This window comes from Gymnoscopelus microlampas, assembly GCF_963454915.1.
Source record: "Gymnoscopelus microlampas genome assembly, chromosome: 24".
In the NCBI taxonomy this organism is placed as follows: Eukaryota; Metazoa; Chordata; class Actinopteri; order Myctophiformes; family Myctophidae; genus Gymnoscopelus; species Gymnoscopelus microlampas.
This window is the reverse complement of record NC_139961.1, coordinates 12753586-12768339: the sequence shown is the minus strand read 5'-3', so window position 1 is coordinate 12768339 and position 14754 is coordinate 12753586. Positions and strand designations below refer to the sequence as shown.

Here is a 14754-nt window from a genome sequence, read left to right as displayed (position 1 = left end):
ATCGAATGACCCAAGCATTTTCTACGCTCCCAATCCAGACCTTGAAAAGGGGGGGGGAAAAGGACAGCACCGCTTTGGGTTTTCACGGTACAGCGAACCAAAAGTGAAACAGCAGGAGGCAACTTGACTTTCCTACCCAGTAACAAATCCTTGAGACTGAAGGTCGTGCTGGGAGATCAAAATGTATTTACATGTAACACTAAATTCAACCGAGACTCTTAAAGAATGTGCACCGTTCCTGCACAGCCAAAAATCCAACGCTTTCAACCGTCCATTTCTCTTTTTATTTCGACGGTGGGCCTACTGTATACTGCAGATGAAAAAAGTACGCCTCACTGCATTGAAGCGCAATGCGTGGAAACACATGCTCACTCCGAACTCGGGGCGGCGGTGGCTCAGGGGTAGAGTGGTCGGTATAGAGCGGCCTGATGGTAACCGCAAGGTTCCCAGTTCGATCCCGGGCTCCCCCAGTGTTAGTGTCGAAGTGTCCTTGAGCAAAACGCTGAACCCCGAATTGCTCCCGATGAGCAGGTTGGTGTCTTGCATGGTTTCCTCCGCCATCGGTGTATGAATGTGTGTGTGAATGGGTGAATGTAATGCACAATCTATGTAAAGCGCTTTGGATAAAAGTGCTATATAAATGCACCATTTACCATTTAACTCATAACCAAACGTCAGATGCAAAGATTTGTCAACGTTCAGGGTAGTCCGACCAAACACGTTGGACTCATGACGGAACGCAGACGGCAAAGGGGAACAAGGTGACGTTGACATTAAACACATCGAAAACACATTAAAAAGGCACGCTGACAGAAAACGGACCTGAGCCCCGCGAGGCTCGCCCGAGCGCCCGCGCCGGAGCGGTGCGGTGTCCACACTTCTGCTGACTCCAGCACCATTCTACTTGCATACCGATAGGCTTGGAATGAGTATTCTGTCCCCATTAACGTGGGGATGTCGAAGGGGTTACCGTTCCACATCCGCAATCAAACTAACACCCAAAGAAACGTTGAGAGGCTGCAGCGGCCCGTTTCAGAAACCTCACTATGCGTCATGCACATGTAACAATGTATCACAGGCCTTAACATAACACAGTATAGGGCATGGAGCGCCATCAGAACATAATGTTGCTTAATCATCCGTGTTGATTTATAGCGTACACAGAGCAAAGTGAAGGGCAATTTCTTCTTTACAAAACACAATATAATAATACACAAACTGATTAATATTCCTTGATTTTTAACGTCCTGTGTGAGGGGAGGGGGGGGGGGGGTGGCCTCACCCTCAGCACCCGTAGTTACTAGTTATCCAGTCATGGCACAATTCCACTATGAAGGGTAACCCAGAATCTTCCGCAACTGTGATAGTTTTATGTTCACGTTTCCCTTGTAACCAGAACCACCCCTGAAGGAGGAAGCACGTCATAAAATAAGCAAAGAATAGCCGATATACAAGCTCTCAACGCGGCGCGTTGAGAGCTTGAAGCTCGGCAACTTTCTATATTTTAGAAACAAATTAAAAGTGCAGTATATGCTGCGTTCACACTGGCAGATATAAAGGATACAAAACTACACAGTGTATTTGTAGCTTTGCATCTTTGTAGCTGAAGTTCAAACCGACTCAAACGTTTTTGTAGCTTTGCTGTTTGTAGCTTTTGTAGCAGAGCTACAAACGTCGGATGCATCTTTGCATACTTCATGTAAGCTGGCTTCCATTGAAAATGAACGGTAGCCTGTGTCTTTGTAGCTGTAATAAAGAGCCCGTGGAATGCGTCACATTGTGCGGCACAGTTCACTTTACAGCTCTGGTCGTCAAAAATAGACGTTGGAGAAAAACAAGAAATGACACAGTCATAGTATACCAGCTTGTGCCAAGCTAAAACCCTTGAAAAGTACTGTCATGACTGTTGCATCTTAATCAAAATATATTAAACTCAAGAGTTAAATTGTGAAAGGTGCTTTTCGCCTCTAAAGCTCACTAGTAGTTTTATTCATGCACTCTTACAGGCACAACCAAACCAACATGTAACTGTACACAAACAAAAATAACGTACAGGCTTCTAATAAAAGCTGCAGTTTTAATTAACATATTCAACCCCTTTGTTGAACACTGTTTCAGAGACAAAGCAAATTTCACTCTTATTAATCTATTAATTGTTATGTAATGTAATCCTGACCTGAGAGCCGATCATTGTGGCTGCAGAGTGTATGTGTAACGATCTAATAATTTAACTAGGCTATTGCATCAGACAGACCGCTGACAACATGGCCAGATGGGGGAAGGGTGCACCCGGTTGTGTTGTTTGGGCCATTCATCAATCAACATCAATCAAACACAACATGTTTACATTATCGAACTGATGCACGTCTCTCTTTATGTAGCGGAGAGAGAGAGAGAGAACGTGTTGCGCCGTTCAGAGTATGGGAAGGCATCGTGGGCTCCCCCCATTGGCTTAAAAAGCACAGCCAATGAGGAGAAAGTCACAAGAAAGTGATGGGAAAAGTCACTTCTATAGCGCAGCGACTGTCTGAATATCGACCAGCTGGTATAAAAACAAAAAAAGAAGCAGAGACGTACCTGAACCTCTCTTTGACACCACCTTCATGCAGTGGAGCACGGCAGCATGCAGCAGCTGCAGCAGCAGGAGAGCAACGGGAGCTTTCATGTTTCCACCACCAGTCCTACACAGGAGAGGAGAGGAAAAACGACAGAAAGAAAAGGTTCAGGGGCTTCGTCAAATAATTGTAGTGTAGAGTGTGTGTGTGTGTGTGTGTGTGTGTGTGTGTGTGTGTGTGTGTGTGTGTGTGTGTGTGTGTGTGTGTGTGTGTGTGTGTCTGTGTGCAGGGACGTGCACAGATAGACTCTAGGTGGTGCTAGAGCACCTGTCCTTTGCCCTCTTGACCAGAAGTGCCCTTTTGAAAAAAAGAAAAAAAAAAGTTTTTTTTTTTTTCCAGTTTACAGCAGGGGTCTTCAACAGGGGGTCCGGGACCCCTAGGGGGTCCTCGGAGTTACTACAGGGGGTCCGCCAATTCTTTATGTGATATGATTTTTCTTTGTACCATAACCACTCGAAACCTAGCATCCCTTTTCTGAGGAGAACTTTAGCCAAAAATAGCAGATCTACAAGCCCACAACGCCTCGCGCTGCGAGGCGTTGTGGGCTTGTAGATCTGCTATTTTTGGCAAAGAGGTATACTGTAGGTGTAGAGGGAAAAAAGAGCAGACCAAGTCAACAAAAAAAAGGATAATTTACTTGAGCCCCTGCCCCTCAAAATGTCTGTGCACGCCACTGTGTGTGTGTGTGTGTGTGTGTGTGTGTGTGTGTGTGTGTGTGTGTGTGTGTGTGTGTGTGTGTGTGTGTGTGTGTGTGTGTGTGTGTGTGTGTGTGTGTGTGTGTGTGTGTGTGTGTGTGTGTGTGTCTCCGTCTGAAACGAACCACTGATGCGTCGGATGAATGGGAAGGGGGGATCAAATGAATAATTACAGTGTAAATGGGTCGCGGCTGAGTGGGGGAATCGGTTTTAATGTGCTGTCTGGTCAAAGCTCAAACATTTAAACTCAATGATACGTGCTGAGAGCCAATAGAAAATGATGATGGGCAGACATGGATAGATACTTCATTGATCCCGAACAGAGGCGGAAAAAGTACTACATTTTCTTGTATCAATACTGCATATTCTGCTACAAGTTACAGAATTCAAAATGTACGTCAGTAAAAGTACTAAAGTATTGGCCTCAAAATGTACTTAAAGTACCAAAGGCATTCATTTTGCACTCATTGTGCAAAATGTCCCATTTCGAGTTTTCAAATGTATAAAAATCTTTTGAAAATAGCATATCTACAAGCTCACAATGCGTCGCATCGCGACATGTATATAGGGCTGAAGTGGGTAATGTATGTTGTGTAATAATAATCCAAATCTACAACGTAAGTAGTAACTAGAGTTTTCAAATAATTGTACTGGAGTAAAAGTACAATATTTGCCTCTGAGATGTAGTGGTAGTAGAAGTAAAAATATTGGAAATTGGAAATACTCAAGTAAAGTACAAATGCCTCAAAATTGTACTTAAGTACAGTACTTGAGTACATGTACTTAGTTACAAAAGAAATTCCAGTGTTCAGGTAACGCACAGCATGCGCAATTAAGTCAAACTATATACAGAGAGAGAGAGAGAGAGAGAGAGAGAGAGAGAGAGAGAGATACTATTTATAATAGTAAAGGTGCAACACAGTATGTAACTGGTAACGAGAGAGACAGCTATGTAATTTGCAGTGAGTCACACATTCACAGTCATACAGAGTGAATAGTCAGAGCAAATTGTGCTGAAGGGGGAGAAATAAATCTATACATAGTCCAGAAAGTATGGCCTGTGCAAAACTCTCTACACGGTGCAAAAAACACATATAGTTCTGAACATCTCCAGAACCAAGGACAGAGCGGTCTCTTTACCACCACCAGCTGCTTGTCCATTCTCTTTTTTGTAATAAAAAGGACCCCCAGTTTAATATGCATAACACTACGGACCCACCTTTGATATGATTTGATTTGATTGGTATGACCTTCTAATTGAAAAGACAAGCCAAAGCAAACATACATACTGTATGTGTACTGGCTACCAGATACAAATCAAGTGGAAATACCTCACAGCTAAATCAGAATTTAATAACATAACTGTACACATAACCCATTAAATACAAAAAAAAAAAAAAACATACTATAAAAACAAAAATTCCAGGTCATTCCAGGCCCACAGTTCAAATCTCTTGGGCCCCTGTTTGTTTGTCCAGATGTATACCCTAATTGTACAGTAGGCGTGAACCACCCCATCAACGGAGACAACCCAAGCCACAAAGTCTCTCAGCAGTGGATTGATTTTGAAAGATAGACCACTAGAGGTGAAATGGTACACAAATCCTACAAGTGGGCGCCGTTCACGGCGACAGATCTTCGCGGACGTCCTATGTTTACTGGCGCTAGATCTCACGAGAGTGAGATCTAGCGCCAGTAAACATAGGACGTCCGCGAGATAAGTTTCACATTGCAAATGTTATTTTGGTCATCAGCTCAACCATGTAAACAATACACTCCATGTGCACAAAACATAGCAATACTAAAACAAAACAACAACAATAATAAAATATAGCTGCAAGCAGCAATGAGCGGTTTCGAGAATAATGGCAGACTGGCAGACTGTGACAGAGTGGCAGACTGGCAGACTGGCAGACTTTGACAGAGTGGCAGACTGGCAGACTGTGACAGAGTGGCAGACTGGCAGACTGGCAGACTGTGACAGACTGTGGCAGACTGGCAGACTGGCAGACAGACAGACAGACAGACAGACAGTGACAGAGTGGCAGACTGGCAGACTGGCAGACTGTGACAGACTGGCAGACTGGCAGACTGTGACAGAGTGGCAGACAGACAAACAGACAGACTGTGACAGAGTGGCAGAGTGGCAGACTGGCAGACAGACAGACAGTGACAGAGTGGCAGACTGGCAGACTGGCAGACAGACAGACTGTGGCAGACTGGCAGACTGGCAGACAGACAGACAGTGGCAGACTGGCAGACAGACAGACAGACTGTGACAGAGTGGCAGACTGGCAGACAGACAGACAGTGACAGAGTGGCAGACTGGCAGACAGACAGACAGTGACAGAGTGGCAGACTGGCAGACAGACAGACTGTGACAGAGTGACAAAGTGACAGAGTGGCAGACTGGCAGACAGACAGACAGACAGACAGACAGACAGTGACAGAGTGGCAGACAGACAGACAGTGACAGAGTGGCAGACTGGCAGACAGACAGACAGTGACAGAGTGGGAGAGAGAGAGAGAGAGAGAGAGAGAGAGAGAGAGAGAGAGAGAGAGAGAGAGAGAGAGAGAGAGAGAGAGAGAGAGAGAGAGAGAGAGAGAGAGAGAGAGAGAGAGAGAGAGAGAGAGAGAGGCAGTGAGAAAGAGAGGCAGTAAGAGAGAGAGCGAGAGAGAGAAGAAGTGAACATGCATTAATTAACAAAGTCATGATTTTTGTTCAGTAAATTATATTTGGACCGGTTAAATTGGGGTTTGAACCAGGGACCTATAGACTTGTGGGTAGACAGTGTAAAGGATAAGGATAATTCCAGGTCCGTTCATGAAAGTCCTTGCGGTCTTGTTTCCAATGAGGGCCTGTGAGCAATTAGGGGTTAAGAGTCTTGCTCAGGGACACATTTCATTTCATCGACACATTTGCTGGCCTGGCCTGGATTCGTACCTGGGGCAACCACGGCCTCTGGCTCCCTAGGTGGGCTCACTAACCACTCAGCTATGGCCACAGTACAGACTGAGCCATTGGATAGACAGAATTGGATTTCATATGTGGTAAGTTATCATACAGCATGGGTTGCTTATTATATACATACAAGCTCATAACGCGTCACATTGTAGATCGGCTGTATGTGGTTACTGTAGGTGTTGTATTAATAATTACATCTGCAAAGTAACAAGTAACTAAAGCTGTCATCTGCTGTAATTGGAGTAGAGTAGAGTAGTAAAGTAAAAGTACCTAAAAATTGTACTGTGCATGTGGCAGGTGTGATTGGTGATGAGTGAGAGCAGGTGAGAGGGGTGGATCCAATCCATGGGAATAGGGGGAATTCCAAATGATGATCACCTCAACGCATTGTTGGGGACAGGGATCGAACCAGCGACCTATGGATTCACAGGCTGCCTCTCTTCTCATTGAGCTAAAGATATGGCCTCCCTGATGGTGTCTGTTGATATCTATAGGTTTTTCCGTCCTATAGGTTCTTCCGGTGTGAGATTGTAGATCAGCTATTTTCACAAGAAAGTATGTCATACATAAAAAACAACTAACAACAACAACTAACAATTGCATGTTTATTCATTGATACAGTCATGTTGTGTGCAATGCAATTGAGTTGAGGTCTGCATGAGGTGTGATTTGAACCGGCGACCCTCTGGTATCAAGGCAGATGATTAAGCCATTGGGCCAACAGACCCGAACTGATGAAAAGGGAGTTCACACACATGACACACTTTCACGCAAATTGCTCAGAAATACTGGATTTAAATGTTTTTCAAACTGCTCAAAATTGCAGACAATCTAAGGGCGGAGTTTACTGGTTAACAATTGCACATGCATTCATTGATACAGTCATGTTGTGTGCAATGCAATTATAATGAATTCTACATGACGTGGGATTCGCACCAGGAACCCTGTGTTTTCAAGGCAGATGATTAAGCCATTGGGCCAACAGACCTGTACTAGTGAAAAGGGAGTTCACACACATGACACACTTTCACGCAAATTGCTCAGAAATCCTTGGTTTAAATGTTTTTCAAACTGCTCAATATATTTCGGAATGGAAACTAGTGGAAAATAGTCGATCTACAAGCTCACAACGCGTTGCTATCTAAAAAGGTGTGAGATTGTAGATCGGCTATTTTCACAAGAAAGTATGTCATACATAAAAAACAACTACTCTCAAAAGCATTTCGTGTTATTGTCTAAACATTGCACATGTCTGAATTAACAGGGTCATGTTTTGTACAATGCAATTTAAATGTGAACTGTAATAAGTGGGATTCGAACCAGGGACCTTCGGCACATAAGACTCACACTCTACTGGTGGAGCTATCTAATACAGAGCCTTAGACAGTGAAAAGGGAGAATCCAACAAAACAAAACAAAAGCGCGAATGAAGTACGTCAAACATTGAAAATAACTACTTTCAAGTATGCATTTCTCGTCATCTTTAACAATTGCACATGTATTCATTGATATAGTCATGTTGTGTGCAATGCAATTATAATGAAGTCTACCTGAGGTGGGATTCGAACCGGCTACCCTATGGTTTCAAGGCAGATGATTAAGCGATCAAGCTATTGAACCAACACACCTGAACCTGTGAAAAAGGGCCTCAAACATGTATTTGACACAGTTTCATGCAAATTGCTCAGAAATCCTGGATTTAAATGTTTTTCAAACTGCTCAAAATTGCAGACAATCTAAGGGCAGAGCTTACTGGTCAAAGTGATACATGTGTTCCTCATGAGTCAAGGCACATGTGTAAGCAGGTTTAACGGCTGTCGGCCAAACGAGGCATGGCTTTTGCCTGTTTAAAGTTTGCATTTTCAAAAAATTGCTATAGCGCCCCCCTTTGACCAATTGGAGTAAGATTGGTTTCAGTGATACTTGGAAGGACCCTCTACAATATTGCAAGGTGTCAAACAAATGTGAGTCTGCATGTATGTGTTAGGGGCAGATGAATAATTTAAAAAAAGCTGCAATTTTCATTGGCTTATAAAAGCTTAACGTTTTCACTTATGGAAAATCCGCTTGGTTACGTCTGTCGGCATTGGTCCAAAGTTCATGTGTATACAGTTTCGTACAGATTGCTCATAAATCCCAGGAGGAGTAGGCTTTTTACTGCTTTTTACTGCTTTTCATAGAATTCGAAATGGTGGGAGATCTAAAGGTCAGAGGTCAAAAGTCAAACAGTGAAAGTTGTTAGGCATGAGGAGACGCATGTGTGTATCGAAGTTTCATGGCTGTAGGTCGAACAGGGCATGAGCTGTACCTGTTCAAAGTTGGCATTTTCAATTGAGTGCTACAGCGCCACCCTTTGGCCAATGGTTGTGAGTTTCGGGTTTTCGCCGTTTGGCATTGCCCTCTACCATATTGCCGAATTTCATAAGAAGTGACCAGGCGGTTAGGCCAGAACTGGCAAAAACGGCGGAAGAATAATAATAATAGTGAAAGTGTAGAGATGTAATAGCTTTCGAAGCCTGATGGCTCTCGAAACCTAATGAAAGTGTAGAGATGTAATAGGGTTCGAAGCCTGATAGGCTCTCGAAACCTAATAATAGTGAAAGTGTAGAGATGTAATAGCTTTCGAAGCCTGATGGCTCTTGAAACCTAATTAAGTCTACCTGAGGTGGGATTCAAACCGGCTACCCTATGGTTTCAAGGCAGATGATTAAGCGATCAAGCTATTGAACCAACACACCTGAACCTGTGAAAAAGGGCCTCAAACATGTATTTGACACAGTTTCATGCAAATTGCTCAGAAATCCTGGATTTAAATGTTTTTCAAACTGCTCAAAATTGCAGACAATCTAAGGGCAGAGCTTACTGGTCAAAGTGATACATGTGTTCCTCATGAGTCAAGGCACATGTGTAAGCAGGTTTAACGGCTGTTGGCCAAACGAGGCATGACTTTTGCCTGTTTAAAGTTTGCATTTTCAAAAAATTGCTATAGCGCCCCCCTTTGACCAATTGGAGTAAGATTGGTTTCAGTGATACTTGGAAGGACCCTCTACAATATTGCAAAGTGTCAAACAAATGTGAGTCTGCATGTATGTGTTAGGGGCAGATGAATAATTTTAAAAAAGCTGCAATTTTCATTGGCTTATAAAAGCTTAACGTTTTCACTTATGGAAAATCCGCTAAGTTACGTTTGTCGGCATTGGTCCAAAGTTCATGTGTATACAGTTTCGTACAGATTGCTCATAAATCCCAGGAGAAGTGATTTTTTTACTGCTTTTTACTGCTTTTCATAGAATTCGAAATGGTGGGAGATCTAAAGGTCAGAGGTCAAAAGTCAAACAGCGAAAGTTGTTAGGCATGAGGAGACGCATGTGTGTATCGAAGTTTCATGGCTGTAGGTCGAACAGGGCATGAGCTGTACCTGTTCAAAGTTGGCATATTTCAATTGAGTGCTACAGCGCCACCCTTTGGCCAATGGTTGTGAGTTTCGGGTTTTCGCCGTTTGGCATAGCCCTCTACCATATTGCCGAATTTCATAAGAAGTGACCAGGCGGTTAGGCCAGAACTGGCAAAAACGGCGGAAGAATAATGAAAGCCAAGGAATGTAATAGGGTTCGAAGCCTTACAGGCTCTCGAAACCTAATTATATTACATAGTCATAGTTATTATGACCAAAAAAAGGTATAGGCTGAAGCTAATAAGCTTATTCGGCCAACACTTTCCTGATTTTCTCCCGATTTGTCGCTCTGAAAAAAGCCTTTTTAGTATGAAAATCTTGGGAGGATTAAGTGCTTGTGACAATCCAGTCCAATATTTAGTTAAGTGACAACGAGATTAAAGATTCGTTCAGAAGCTGTGTTCACGAGGCGTGAGCTTCAGCTTGGGCTCTCCCTAGGCCGGTAGGGGGAGAGTAGCGCCCAGGATTACGTAGGCAATTGGCACTGGGTGAAAAATATGGGTTACAAAATCGTGGGATAAAAATGTTGAGAAAAAAAATAAAAGCTGTGTACATGTTCACTCTTCTATTGGAAACCTGCTTCCGGTTTCCTAATAAAGGCGGCCAACTACTCCACGCAGATACAGAAAGTACACAGTACACCGGAGATGGCATGGCATATCTTTCTCTCTTTTTTTTGTGTCTTGGTCCTCGGCCAGGCCCCTGTACTCCCTCTTCCTGTTTGTCCTTGACACGCGCCAAAGTAGCAGCAAGTGTCGTCAAAGAACATGTGGGCACGACTCAGGAGATGACTTTGAAGAAGTGTACAGTACGAACAGGAAGGGAGAGAGGACGGTATACCTGTCGGGCGCCAGTATGCCTGATATTTCTTGGTTGTGCGCAGGTGTCATGCACCACCAAGAATAGCCGATACAGTACAAGCTCAATAGATCGGTTACTTTTGGTGCCAAACTCCCACATGAAGTATAACTCGGGCTTAAAGAGATATTTCACTTTCAAACATGTTTGGGGGTCATTTCAACTTCTACTCTGGCTTTTGTGAGCACCCCAGACATTTTTGAAGTTGCTTGATTAAGTTTTAAGATACAGTAGTTGATATTCATTTTATCTTCCTATAAACCCATTGTAACCATGTTAGATTCATTGAAAAACACACGTCCTTGGTTCTGGTGACTGATATTGTTCTTCTAATACGTGAGGGGGCCGTGTTTTTTCAATTACTTATTTCATTTAAAAAATAATTAATGAGAGCGATCTCCAAGCGAGAACACAGACAATATCAGTCACAAGAATCAAGGACGTTTGCATATTTATTTTCTGATATAATGAACATGAAATATCGAAATACTGAATCAAGCCACTTAAAAACTTTAACTCATCCATCGTCCTGGAACCCCACACACTGTGGCCAGTCAGATATTAGTAATCCAGGGGGGCACCGGGGGGGGGGGGGGGCATCCACCTGCATCTCTGTTAGCCTTTCCTCTCAGCAGGAGGGGCTGTATGATGTACAAGGTTGCTGGAGAAATCAAAGGACCTGATCCACACAGCACCGCCCCCCCCCCCCCGCTTGTCCAAAGAGAGAGAGAGAGTTGGCCCGGTGAGAGCTTGCGAGGAGGATGGCGTCATCCGCTCCTTATCTGCACCCCCGGTAGGCGGACGTGCAGGAGGTACAGAGCGTGTTAGTTCAACCTGGAGGTTTGAGAAGACGTCAGAGCATTCGTGCCAGCGTGGGGGGGTTGTGTGGGGTTGTAACTGTGGAGGTGAGGACATCGTCATGGTAAAAGTACAGGGCAGGCCCCTCCCCCCCTGGCTGATCAGCCAATCCGCTTGTAGCGCTGGATGAACTCGTCATGTCCACATATGACCTCGTTCCCAGGCTTCTCTCGTCTCACGAGGGGAAAAGTGTGGTAAAGAATCATGGCAGAAAGGGCCCCATCTTACACGCCGCCTTCATGCCATAACTTTCTTTTTGTGCCCATATATGGAGCTGACTCGTGGTTTGTTTATGGTTGTGTTTTCCTAGTGAGGTGGCCGTGGTTTGTTTATGGCCGAGTCAGAATGAAGTCAGCGGTCCACCCACCCACCTGCCCCCTAATGGGAGATTAGACCATTTTTATTAAGGATTTTGAAAAACGTTTTAAAATAGTGAAAATAGGCGATCTGCATCGACACGGTGTGAGCTTGTAGATCGGCTATTTGAACTATTTTAAAATGTTGTTCAAAATAGTAAAAAATGGCAAAAAAGTTTCGGCATAAGGGGTAAGGTGGCACGCAAGATAGGGCCCAAAGTGTGTGTCTATATTAGGCTTTCCCCGGAAGCCATCTTTTTCGACCAATCACGACACTGCGTTCATGCCGGTTTGGATTTCGGCGAGCTCAAAACAAAACAAAAAACAACATTGGGATCACGTTGATATCTGATCTGAGATCATGGAATTACCTCAGCAAACATTATGTCAATAAGAAATATAAGTTTGATTAACCCATTGAGACCTGGACCTGGAAATAGCAGATCTACAAGCTCGTAGCACGGCACCGAGTGCCGCGCTACGAGCTTATAGATCTGCTATTTTAGAAAAATCGTGAAAATGTGTGCAAATCTTTGAATATATATATTTTTAAAGCGAACATTTCTAACTCAAATCTTTGCTTCTGGGGGGTCCCTGGAACAAAATATTTTGATGGGGGTCCGCGGCCAAATACATATAATTTTGGGGGTCCTTGACATGAAAAAGATTGAGCACCACTGATATAGAAACAAACGTTCTTCAGAAAACTGTTGAGATTTAGGAGACATGTAGAATCGGCTTCGGGTCTCAATGGGTTATTCAAAAATGATCTTTGATGACCAAAATCCAAATCTGATCCACCCAGGACAGGGATTGAACATTTTTGTAAAACGATCATCTCAGCATCGACGCGTGAGAGATCTCTGTCGGCAGGTAGTATGTTTTTTTGTTTTTTTCTAAACCTACCACTAGTTGTCTGGGCAACAGACCTTCTCTCTCACAGTGGCATGCTCTGGTTTACACCATCTGTTGTTTATGAACGTTGTTACGGAAGACCTGGCGTCAGCGAACAAAAAAATACTGGTTTAAAACCACTCTCAAAGTCAGGTTCGTATAGACCAGTGGTTCTCAAACTTTTTCATGTCAAGGACCCCCAAAATGATATGTATTTGGCCGCGGACCCCCATCTAAAAATATTTTGTTCCAGGGACCCCCCAGAAGCAAAGATTTGAGTTACAAACGTTCGCTTAAACAAATATATATTCAAAGATTTGCAAACATTTTCAAGATCTTTCAAAAATAGCAGATATACAAGCTCGTAGCGCGGCACTCGGTGCCGCGCTATGAGCTTGTAGATCTGCTATTTTTGAATAGCCAAAGTATAAAAGGTCATAATTTTTTCGACGCTATATTTACACATTTTGCTGGGTACCCCCTGGAGCCCCCTCAAGTACCCCTGGGGGTCCCCGCACCCCCACTTTGAGAACCAATGGTATAGACCACCAGGAGTCCAAATGGACTCTTATGGGTCTATAACTCTAGACAGTGAACAAAGGGAACCATTTGTACACTCTCACAGTTAAATGAACACTGAGGATTGGGGGTCCCGGAGATGAAAAATGGGGGTCTGTGGCCTAACGTATATCAAACTGAGGGTCCTTGAAATATATATATATTTTTTAGAATCACTGCTTTGAATCAGTGGTTCTCAAAGTGGGGTCTGGGGACCCCCAGAGGTCCCTGGTGGGGTTACATGGGGGTCCCCAGCTGAATTGGCTATTTAAAATAACAGATATATGAGCTCACAAAACTTTGTGCCACGTACGCTGCAAGCTTGAACATCTGCTATTTTTTTATTTTTTTTGGGGGGTGGGGGATTTTATGCCTTTATTGAAAGGACAGTAGGTTGACAGGAGGACATGGGGAGAGAGATGGGGAGTGACATGCAGTAATGGCCGTCGGGTTTGGGACTCGAACCCGCGACGCGCTGTCAGGCTACATTTAGCCTCGACTCAGAAATAGCAGATGTATGGTCTGGACAGCTGGCGTATAGCGCCAGCTGTCCAGACCATACATCTGCTATTTTCAGGGACGTGCACAGATAGACTCTAGGTGCTGCTGCACCTGCCCTTTGCCCTCTTGACCAGAAGTGCCCTTTTGAAAAAAAGTTTTTAGTTTTTTTTCAGTTTACAGCAGGGGTCTTCAACAGGGGGTCCTCAGAGTTACCGCCAAATCTTTATGTGATTTTTCTTTTTATCATAACCACTCGAAACCTAGCATCCCTTTTCTGAGGAGAACTTTAGCCAAAAATAGCAGATCTACAAGCCCACAACGCCTCGCGCTGCGAGGCGTTGTGGGCTTGTAGATCAGCTATTTTTGGCAAAGAGGTAATAGGTGTAGAGGGAAAAAAGAGCAGACCAACTAAACAAAAAAAAGTTTAATTTACTTGAGCACCTGCCCCTCAAAATGTCTGTGCACGCCACTGGCTATTTTTGAGCATTTGGAAAAATCTTTGTTCCGTGTTTTTGTTGTTGTTGTTGTCGTCGTTGCTCGGTCAACAGGCAGCAGTCATCAGTCCTCCTTCCGACCGCGTCTCCAAAAGCCCCACGACGCCATCGACCCGCCCAATTCAATCAGGAGCCCTCTGTGCTCAGGGCCCTGTTTAATGAAGCTGCAGGGAAAACAACTAAATAAGCTCTCATCTTACACAGCGGGCCCTTTCGCCCGGTTTCTGTCAATAACGGGGACAAGAGTCATCATTCCAGCAGGCGAGCGCGTCGTCTACTGTCACACAGGTGCCTTCCCACATGCTCACAGGGAACGCAGCAGAGCGCTCTTATCGCATGAAGGACCTTTGTCAAAGAAAGTTAGTCTTTCCACAACTTTTGTAATTATGTCAAACAAAGTTACCCACACACCCGGGACCCCCAAGCGTCCCTATGCTGAGGTGAACGAACATTCAAGCAGATCTACAAGCTCACGAGGCGTCGCAACACGACACGTTCTGAGCTTG

The 14754-nt window shown here is 44.1% G+C and overlaps 1 protein-coding gene across 1 annotated transcript in view; it reads right to left on the bottom strand.

The window, feature by feature from the left end:
* LOC311040419 (interleukin-1 receptor accessory protein-like 1) overlaps positions 1 to 2665 on the bottom strand; it is a gene marked incomplete at both ends in the record, with an annotated part of 684931 nt that extends 682266 nt beyond the window's left edge. Inside the window, one exon of the mRNA XM_084050699.1 lies at positions 2578 to 2665. Coding sequence (XP_083906825.1) covers positions 2578 to 2665 — 88 coding nt within the window. The remainder of the gene's footprint in view (positions 1 to 2577) is intronic.
* Positions 2666 to 14754: the final 12089 nt, after the last annotated feature.